Source organism: Durio zibethinus, chromosome 17 (assembly GCF_047325235.1).
Source record: "Durio zibethinus cultivar Kanyao isolate XHJ-2024 chromosome 17, ASM4732523v1, whole genome shotgun sequence".
Classification (NCBI taxonomy): domain Eukaryota; kingdom Viridiplantae; phylum Streptophyta; class Magnoliopsida; order Malvales; family Malvaceae; genus Durio; species Durio zibethinus.
Genome location: NC_143178.1, coordinates 6,901,836 through 6,912,453, shown reverse-complemented (window position 1 = coordinate 6,912,453; position 10,618 = coordinate 6,901,836). Strand labels below are relative to the sequence as shown.

The 10,618-nt window shown below is 32.4% G+C and overlaps 1 protein-coding gene across 1 annotated transcript; it reads left to right on the top strand.

The window, feature by feature from the left end:
* Window positions 1-4,450: 4,450 nt before the first annotated feature.
* LOC111280680 (mitochondrial carrier protein MTM1-like) lies at window positions 4,451-10,076 on the top strand. The gene is made up of 11 exons (XM_022868090.2): window positions 4,451-4,830; window positions 4,987-5,257; window positions 5,409-5,498; window positions 5,629-5,757; window positions 5,919-5,978; window positions 6,098-6,268; window positions 6,965-7,064; window positions 7,908-7,999; window positions 8,142-8,291; window positions 9,054-9,112; window positions 9,589-10,076. Exons 2-11 carry the CDS (start codon window positions 5,009-5,011, stop codon window positions 9,719-9,721), a joined length of 1,233 nt encoding a protein of 410 aa, XP_022723825.2. The 5' UTR covers window positions 4,451-4,830; window positions 4,987-5,008; the 3' UTR covers window positions 9,722-10,076.
* Window positions 10,077-10,618: the final 542 nt, after the last annotated feature.

Genomic DNA, 10,618 nt, shown 5'->3' with positions numbered 1-10,618 from the left:
TATTAAAAAGATAATTTTACGGTCTACGAAACAGTCTGGGTTCGGGAGTCGGTTACGTGTGGGGAAGGATTAGCACCCCCACAATGCCTGTAAAAAAAATGGTACCAATTAACAACGTGTTATCCTTTGATTTTGATAAAAACAGTCTTATTTTTAGTATTCGAAAAATAATTTCTTTGATTTTTTTTATAAAATTATTCTCGAGAAAAATAAATCAAAACCTTTTTATTGAAATGATTCTTAAAATATTCCAGTACGTTGGTAACATTAAAAGAACTCTCTCTCATCTAGAGATTTCTTAAAGCATCTCTACTCGGAATACTTTTAGAATCTCATCTTTGGGAGGTCTAAATTTACTTTTCGTAAAAAATTATGTTATGTATGCAATGCAAATAATAACATGTTGATGCACACATTTTATTTTTTTTCAAAAATTTTATTAATTGTTTTATTAATTTTTAATTTTAATTGAAATTTTGAAGAAAAAAAAAGAATTTAATCATATTGAAGATTTTCTATAAATATTCCAATACGTTGGTAATATTTTACAAAAAATCTTCTCACCTAGAGATTTCTTAAAGCATCTCTACTCGAATACTTTTAGAATCCCATCATTGGATTAAATTTTTTTTCTTCCTATTTTTATTACTTATATATTTTTTTTATTAATCAATTTTTATTTATTATTTTTTAAAAAAAATCTTTACTGTATTGAAAATTTTTTATAAATACTCCAATACGCTGGTAGTATTTAAAAAAATCTTCTCACCTAGAGATTTCGTAGGCATCACTACTCAGAATACCTTTGAATCTCATCGTCGGATAAAAATTTTCTTTTCCTACATTTTTTATTGCTTTAGTATTATTATTAAATTTATTTTTATATAATTATTTTTAAAGTTTATTAACATAATTACATAAAAAATTTAACCACAATTTCATCAATTAGTCTAACAAATATAGATATTTTAATATGCATAAATATTAATAAAATAATAATAATAAAAAAAATTTACCTGAACCGAATCGGTCAACGGTCTGGTCAACGTCTGGTTCGGTTCGACGGTTCAGTCCGGCGGTTCGGCTCGATCTGTGCAGTTCAGTACCGGTTCGGTTTGGTCTGGGCGGTTCAGTTTCGGTCCAGTCAGACCGATCAGAGGCAAATGAAGAAAACGGGTCGCGGATTGGGTGCGCGGACCCCGGGTCGGGTCGCGGGTTGACGGCGGATCCTCCTTGGCTGAAACGGCGTCGTTATAGGTCTTTCCCTAAACGACGTCGTTTTGAGTTTTTGCTTTACTATATATAGCTGAAGGTTTTTTTTTTTATTCATTTGGCTTCTGTTTCAAAAAAAAAAAAAAAAACGAGAGAGAGAGAGAGAGTTTTAGGGTAGGGGTTCGGTCGATCGCCGTCCGGCCGCCGCTTGGTCCACCGTCGACGGTTGTCGCCGATGATCGAAAAATGGTCAGAAGGTCATCGAAGACTCCTCTAGACGCCCTCTTTTCAGATCCAGTCTCCTTTTCACCGGAAACAGCCTCAATCAGCGTAGATCGGGGCTCAAAGTTTCGGTAAAAAAAACATTTTTTTGTGTGTTTTCTGGTTTATTTTCGTTGGGTGTCTTTGTAGGTGTAGTTTGGTGCTGGGTTCCCCGTTCCAGGGGACTATTTTTGCTTTTTTTTTGTGTTTTTGCATATTTTTTTTCTTTTTTTTTTTCGGCAGAATCCTTTTTTTTTCGTTTTTTCTTTCTTTTTTTTTTTTGGTCTGGTTTGCAAGTTCTATTTATAGAGCTTGTTGGGATTCAAGTCTCAAATTTTTTGAGATTCAAATCTCATTTTTCAACTGAAAAATCACACCTACCGTTCGTGATTGGTGGCTTGTCGGTCGTTGGCAGCTATCGGTGGTACTTTTGACTTTAGGGATTGTGTACTAGATTTGAACCAGATAAGGATGAAGAAAAAGGAAAAAGAAAGAAAGAAGAAGACAAACGTAGAAATGAGAAGAAAAAAAATTTAAATAATAAAAATAAAAATTTTAAAAAAATGGTGTTTACAATATCAAAGAAAAGAATGACCTAAGCTATGGAGTAACAAGAACAATTGTCTGTTGATTTTTATTTATTGGAGTTGAATAGTTGCCTTGCTGTTGCCAATTAGCTGTGAAAAAAAAATTATTTAAAAACAAAAACTAAGCTTTTGTGTGTGTCGAGAAATTTCTCAAAGACTCCAAAGTAAAAAACAAAAGAAAAGAGAGAAGGGGAAATCAAAAAGAGAAAGCAAGTCTTCTATTCTGTTTTAAAGAGATTTCGAAAGGAAGAAAGAAGAAAATTAGAAAAGGAAAATAGAAAAAGGGAGTCTGAATAAGAGGAAAAAGAAAGTAGCAAGCATAAATTGTGAGCTGGTCGATTGATGAAAGGACAACAAGGACGAAGAAAAATGGAAGAGGGAAGAAAAAAAACAAGAGGTTAATCTAGACTTGATGAGTCACCAAATCAATTGCGGAAAGATCGAATTGAAAGGTGAAGGTGAACAATAAAAACGTTGAATACATTTTTTATATATGATTTTTTAAAATTAATTTTAAAATATTCAATTAATTATGATGATTCGTATATTTATATCATATAAAATATTAAAATTTATTTATTTATATTATATTTTATATAAAAATTATATGTTATAATTTATATCGACATCAAAATTTAAATTATAATTTTTTTATTTTATTAAACATATATATATAACTATTATTATAATTTTAAATTATATTATTTTTGTGATCTATTTTTATATTCTATTCATATCATATATTATATTATATTTTAAATTATTAAATTTACTTTGAACAAAGAACTATATAAGTTACAGGAGTACTTGAAAAAGATAGAAAATGAGAATAACATTTAGGAAGAGAGAGGGATTAGTTATGTGCCATTAAACTTCTTTGAAGTAAGTTTGCAACCCTGATGAAACCAATAAAAAATGCACAGAGACAGTTTTATGATATTTTCTTCTTTTTTTTTTTTGTATTTTATACTATTTTTTGTTATGTGATTCCGCATAAAGTTCATTCAATTCCTTAATATTGCATATTTTTATTTATTTTGTCAATTGCAAATAAAAGTAAGCCTTTTAGAGTATGTAATGCTATTTTTTATGATTCTAATTGGCATGCTTAAGAGATTTATGAATGCAGTTTTTTTTTTTTTAAAGATTTATTTTGTTATTTGATTGCAAAGAGGACTGAAAAGAAAAAAGGAAGAAATAGCAAAAAAAAAAAAAAAGCATGTTAAAATGATTAACTATTTAATTTTGAAACTCCATGCTATTAATATATATCATAAAAATTAAAAAATTATGTACTTTGGATGAATTATAACTTTTTAACTTGATGTGTCACTTTTAAAATTAAAATGCAAACTTCATGTTATCATTATCATTTTTTTATAATTTTTTTTTATTTTTTAGTACATTATTTAATTGATTCTTTTAATTTTTTATTGCTTTCTAATACTTATAGTAGTTTGAGATTTTCTTAAATAATAATGGATGAGGTTATGAAAAAGTTAAGGACATTAGCATTGAATCGGTTCACCCTTCTTGAGCTTTTTTTGCTCTAATATCTTTGATTGGTCTTAAGTCTTTGATTTTATTCTCTTTCCTTGATATAAAATTTTCTAGTAGTTTGCATTTATTAGAAAGTTGCTCTCGCTGTTTTTCTTTCAACCATACTACATTCACAAAGATGCCAACCAATTAACTTTTAAATGATACAATCTGTTATACTATGTTTTTACACGAGCCCATTACATTTGCGTTGTTGGTTTTTGTTTAAGTTCATATTATTTAAGTATTTTAAAATTTAATAATTTAAAATATGATACAATGATATAAATATAAAATATAAAAATAATATAATTTAAAATTTTAACAATAATTATAATTAAATTTAATAAAATAATTTTTTTTTAATATTTTCGTATCGATATAAATTATGACATATAATTTTTTTGTAAAATATGATATGATTATATGAATTTTAATATTTTATATTATATAAATATATTAATAATTATATTAAGATTTTTTGTTGCTTTCATATTTAAAATGTTCATTTTTTTATTACTTTAAATCCATATATACTATACTATTTAGATTTTTTTTTGGTTGAATTTTGAAGGAACAAAATCATATTGCATCTATAAGACCAATTTCTTATATTTATTCTACCTATTCATTCTCAAAATATTCTTTCATTCATTGTACTGCTAGTCGTATACTTGCAGGCTGCAGCGAAACGCAGGGATCCTTTCTAGCCTGTGTAGAGATATATATATATATATATATATATGGTATCGGCGTACAAAAATTAATGTTGCTTTTAAGAAAAAAGATTTAGAAACGTTTTTTTTTTTTTTAAATAAATACAAATTTAACTTTCTCTGTTGCCCCACTATTGGACAAAAAGTTTAGGGTTTTACCACTCGCCGTTGAGTGCATGACTCACGGCCAATCGCGCTTCTTTTCAAGTACAGAATAAAAGCTCTAGAATACCCAACGGCAGAACTTTTCGTCAAAATAAATAAATATAAGGTCCTGTTTATGACGTCTCTATTCCTTTTATCAAGGACTAGGGCAGTTCTATTTTCACTAAATTACCCACTTTCTTCTTAACCAGTGGTTTAGACCAAAGAAGGGGAATCCCGAATTCTTTTAATCAAAATCGAAAAACACTGTTGCTTTTTGGTTTTTTACCTCTAACAAAAGTCGTTTTCGTAAAGTCTCCCAAACGTGGCCCAAGTTTAGAGGGTTTTGTGCGTCTCTCGCTTATATTCTGGTAAGCATTTTCCCACTTCCCAAGTAACTTGGGAAATCGCTTCAATTCCCGTTTTTCCCCTGAAAAAAGTCAATATAAATGTCCTAATATTTGATTATCTCGGAATCAATCTGTTGTTAATTCTATTTTCACACTTATTTTCTATCGATATTCTAGAGAGAAGAAGAAAAAAATAAAGATGGCGGAAACAGAGCGACGAACACAGAATCCATGGATGAGTTTAGAGCAATCTACAAGAATTGAAATCAAGAGTCATGATTTGCCGATCACGGAACCAATGGTAACCGATAGATATGGGAGCGAATTCGTTGCTCAGCACAATAACAATACGTCCGATTCGAATCTAGGGATTGTAGAGCGAGCTTTCTCTGCTGCCGGTGCCGCCTTTTTATCCGCCATCATCGTTAATCCTCTCGATGTTGTTAAGGTAATGATAATTGGCACGATTCTTCTTTGTAATAAATATTTTACTTGTTATTTGCCTGATTGTTTGTTATTTGAATGTTCATTGTACCGATTGTTTCCTTGCTGTCTAAATTTGGTTTCAAACATTGCTATGTTTTTTCTTCTGTTAACAGACAAGGTTGCAAGCTCAGGCTGCGGGAGTACCTTACTCACATCCGCTAAGTAATCTTATTGGTCGAATGGCATATTTTGGACCGAACATGGTACAATTGCGATGCTATTCCCTCACCTTTCATTTTTTCAGATAAGAATTTTATGGTTTGTGTTTTAATCTTTTTGTTTGCAGTGTTAGAACTGCGCTTAATTTTGCCATCTGTCAATGTTTTGGATTAGATGTTTGCTGATTTAAGATGCTCACCATCATGCACACGAGCCGGAGTCCATGGCACTGTTGCAATTTGTCCTCCTGATTGTTTTCAGTACAAAGGAACATTAGATGTCTTCAACAAGATTATACGCCAGGTTGGTGTTGCAATGCAGTCATCTTGTAGCTAAGAACGTGGTAACAACCTAAAGTGGGCAGTGCTTTATCTTAACAGTACATGTCACCAAGTGTTGTTTTTTTATTGCTTTTGTTTGTTTTTTCTACTGTTTTCAACCACCTAAAGGGACATGTTCTGCAGGAGGGATTTTCTAGGTTGTGGAGAGGGACTAATGCAGGTCTGGCTTTGGCTGTACCAACGGTGAGTTCCTCTTTTGATTAGCAATCTTTTTAGTAATCAGATAAAGGTTTTTTGGATACAGACATCTTGTTCTAAAGATTAATAAAGCTTTTATGATGGTTGCTGACATTTCTTAACAGGTGGGAATCTATTTACCTTGCTATGACATGTTCCGCAACTGGATGGAGGGGTTCACAGCACAACAAATGCCTGGTGCAACACCATATGTCCCTTTGGTTGCTGGGTCTTTGGCAAGGTCATTAGCTTGTGTGACATGCTACCCTATTGAACTTGCTAGAACACGCATGCAGGTAATTTTGATATTAATTTGTATACTGATCCATGTAATTTTTATTGTCATGGTAGAAGTGGTTGCATGCTTAGATGGATGTGTGGTAAGATTAGAAGAGACAATATTAGAAATGAACAGATTTGAGAAAAATTAGGGGTATTATGAATTGAGGAAAAGATAAGAGAATGCCATTTAAGATGGTTTGGAGATGTGAAATGCAGGCCTATCTGTGCACCAATTGGGAGAAATGAGCTTCTGGATTTAAGAGAGACCAAAACTTCTAGAGGTAGATCACAAAAGATGTGGATACAAGTAATAAGAGATGATATGATAGTTATGGAAGTAGGTAAAAAAGGTTGTTTTTGATAGAAATGAGTGGCACAAGAAGATTCTAAATTACAACCTAGCATGATTCTTTTTTTTGGCCTTTCATACAATTGACCCCGGAGTTATGGGATATAAGTCTTAGTTTGTTATTGTTGTATAGTAGAAGTGATTGCATCAGTATTGCTGTTATTTAATGCTATTATGCTTTTCCTTTTTTTTTTTTTTAATTAAAATAGGTTTCTTATCTGTTTACTTTTAAGATTTGATATTTCTCTATTCATTTTCTCTAAAAAAAAAAAATTGTAAATAAGTTTATAAATTTCATAGATAGCTTTTGACCTTTTTCATTGTATCTTCTAATTCTTTCAGTTTTCTGTTTCAATCACAGGCATTTAAAGAAGCTCAAATTGGAAAGAAGCCTCCTGGAGTGCTTAGTACCCTTTTAGGGGTCCTCTCCAATGTCAAGGGCACAAACTCTCAGAGCAGTTGTAAGTTAATCTCCACGATACCAGTTTCTGATTATTGCTACTTTTTCAGCATTTTAAATACTTCAGCCTTTTGGGGATGTAGGTTTTTTTCTTTTCTTTTTTACTTTCTATGTCCTAAACATCTAGAATTACATAAATCTATCATTGATACTAACTCATGACCTCAGATGTTGGTCTACCCATTTCAGTTCAAGTTAGCATGACTCATTGGTTGGCAATTGACATGAGGTTATTGAAAGTTCTTCATAAATATAAGATGTTTACGATGTAGACATATTTCTTTTAACTCCTCAGCAGTTTCAGATGTCAGAGTTTACAGAAAATTGAGAAACTGATACATAAAGCTGTCATTTTTTTGGTAGGACTTTAGCTAGCTACTTTAGTAGTAAGTTTTTCATGAAATCTGATTTAAGTATGGAATGTATCTGGTCTAAGCTAATACATTATTACATAGATGGTTTAACATGCCAACATGATGCTTGTTTCTTCTGTGATCAATTTGCGGAATACGAAGTATTTATGCTTTTACTATGTTGGGTGTGAACTCATAATTAATAAATAACCAATGTTTTTCTTTGTCATTTTATTGGAATTATTGTTTCATTCTAAAAGCTTACTGCATAAATCAGCTCAACTAGTTAATTTAGTAAAACAAATATGATGTTTTTTGCGGTGCTCAAGGAACAGCCTTCACAGAAGGAAGTAACTCTGATTCATTTCCATCAAGAACAGAAGAGTAATTGTTACTGAATGGGCATTTTTTTCTGTCATATTACAGATAACAAACCTTTTTTTTGCCTCCCTGAAATTTTAATCCTGATTTTCTGATGTTTCCCTTGACAGTGCTAGGCTACCGCATTTTATGGACAGGCATGGGAGCACAGCTTGCTCGTGATGTTCCTTTCTCTGGAATTTGTTGGTCAACCCTTGAACCTGTGAGTTCCCATATTTTATAACTCCCATAGTTGTCTAACCCCTTCCACCATAAGCAATATAGTTTTTAGGAAAAACATTGGCATTTTTTAGTGAACACATGCTAGCAACTGAATTTCTTGGTTATTGTATCTATTTATGCAGATCAGGAGAAGACTTCTGGGTTTCATGGGTGAAGAATCGAATGTAGCTACTGTCCTTGGGGCAAACTTTTCTGCTGGGTTTGTTGCTGGAAGCCTAGCTGCTGCTGCTACCTGTCCTCTAGATGTTGCTAAAACTCGAAGACAGATAGAGGTTTTTCTCCTTAGAAAGCTAATTAATGGTTCTTAATGTTGCTGCATGTTGGCTTGTATGTTATATCAGTGTTGACAAAGCTTACACCTAGGTGCACCTAGGCACTGCATGTTAGCGCTAGAGAACAAAAGTGCCTCAGACCTTTCAGGCAAGGCTAATTTGATCAGGAGCATGCCTGGTGCACCTAGGCATGCTTTTCTGTAAGGCGATAGGTGCAAAAAAAGCTTGCCTGATTGAAGTTCTCTAGCATTTCTTTTATTTTATTTATTTTCATTAACTTTTAGCTTTAATAGTAAAAAATAGGACAATATCAAACTCTACTTCTCAATGTTTGAGTATTCAACAACAAACTTGTGACCATATGGAAATGGTCCATATTTGCCAATAAAACAAAATGGAAATTAGCATATTTTGTAGGATAAAAGTGGACCACTCTTCAAAGTTGGACGGAATTATATATCGTAAACTTATTATATGTCTAGCCACATATACATATTGTACCTTACTTCACTCAGGCTAATGCTTTTTTTGCGCCTAGCACCTCAGGCAATATAAAGGTTCTGGTGCTTTGAGTGTGCCTTGCGCCCCTGACAACACTGTGTTATATGCAGTACTTAATTAGTAGTTACTTTTGGTATATATCAAGTGGTTTTAATTTCTCCAAAGCAGTAGTTTTGAAGTGGATAATGAACTACACTTAGTGTAAATGCTGTTTTAAGTCAATACCATTTTCTAATATGCCATCTCTGTCTTAATTTTCAGAAGGACCCTGCGAGGGCATTGCGAATGACAACAAGACAGACACTGATGGAAGTTTGGAGGTATCTTTCCTGCTCACTATATTTGTAAATTGAATTAAGTTTCTTTCATGCAGATGGTAACTGTGAGAATAACGTGGTTCCAATGCCTAAAGCCACAAACTTGTACTGTGACCTTTAATAATCAGTTTTTTATAAGCTCTTTTAGGCAGCAGTAAACAATTATATCTGTTGATGGGATTGGAATTAAACTTGTTTGATTATATTATTGCTTTTGGTATCAGAATAATCAGTTATTCCTTTCTGAAGTTCCTATAGCTTGATTAGCATTATTCTTTGGAGGAAATTTTATTTGTGTTGATGGAATTTGAGTTGTTTATTACTTGTTGCTTGGTTGTTCTTCTGTCATGAGTTTTGTGCTTTCATATTTTGGTTGTGCTGCATTATGTGTGAGAACAGATCATGTTGATAGGTTTGAGTCAAAACTTTCTCGTATAATTTGGAACGAGCTGTTTCTTACCATATTTTGTTTGGAACAGGGATGGAGGAATGAGGGGACTTTTTACAGGAGTTGGTCCTCGTGTTGGCCGTGCTGGCCCTTCGGTTGGGATTGTGGTTTCGTTTTATGAAGTAGTGAAGTATGTTCTACATCACAATTATGCAACTTCATGACGAACAAGAGCTGCTGATCCCCAGTTTTTTGGTCTTCTAAGCATTTGCTTCTTTACAGAAGTTTGAGGAGACAAAGTTCAATCTTTTGATGTGGATAAGGATGACGTGGCAGGCTGATGATATGCAATTTTGGTGTAGATTCTTTTCTCTAGGTCACAAGAGTCAAGATTTGACGTTTCCTGTGGATTCATACGGTAGGCTGTTGGTAAATAATGAACGGTTTCACTGCTGTAGATCCTAATCTCGGTCATCAAATGCGAGTTGAGGGTAGCACATAGATATTCCTTTGTTGCACAATTTTGCTATTGATATTACTAAGTTTCTCACTGCTCAAGTTGAGGGGCAATTTTGATCATTTAGTTAATTTTTTTTTTTTTTCTGATGTGGTCTCATTTCTAATTTTATCCCCTTGAAATGAAAACAAGGGATTATTTAACCTACAAATGCTCGCGACTGGTGTTAGCATCAAGTGGAAGCCCTTCTCTCCAGCTTATTGCATTTGAGAGCGAACTGGTTCCACTCTTGTATCCAAATGATTGAAATTTTGTTATTCAGTCAAAAGGGTCTCTCTCGATCAAATTATTCACTTCATTTTCTAGCAACAAAAAAAGAAGGAAAATAAATGGGTAATGTTTTCTTCCTCAGTGTTTCGTTTCTCATTTCTTTCCATTTTTTAAACTGAATTTGACGACTGCTTACACAGACATACCTATATTTAGGTATGTATGTACATGTACACCTCACTCTGGGAGGAAAGAAAATTTGCTTTCCTGAAAAAAATGTTAAACATCAAATCAGTGTAAGCATCTGTTAAAATTATTATGGATTTGAAAAAATGTGTTTTGACAAAAAAATAAGGATTTTTTTAAGGCAAAAACAAAGATTTGACTCAAAAAT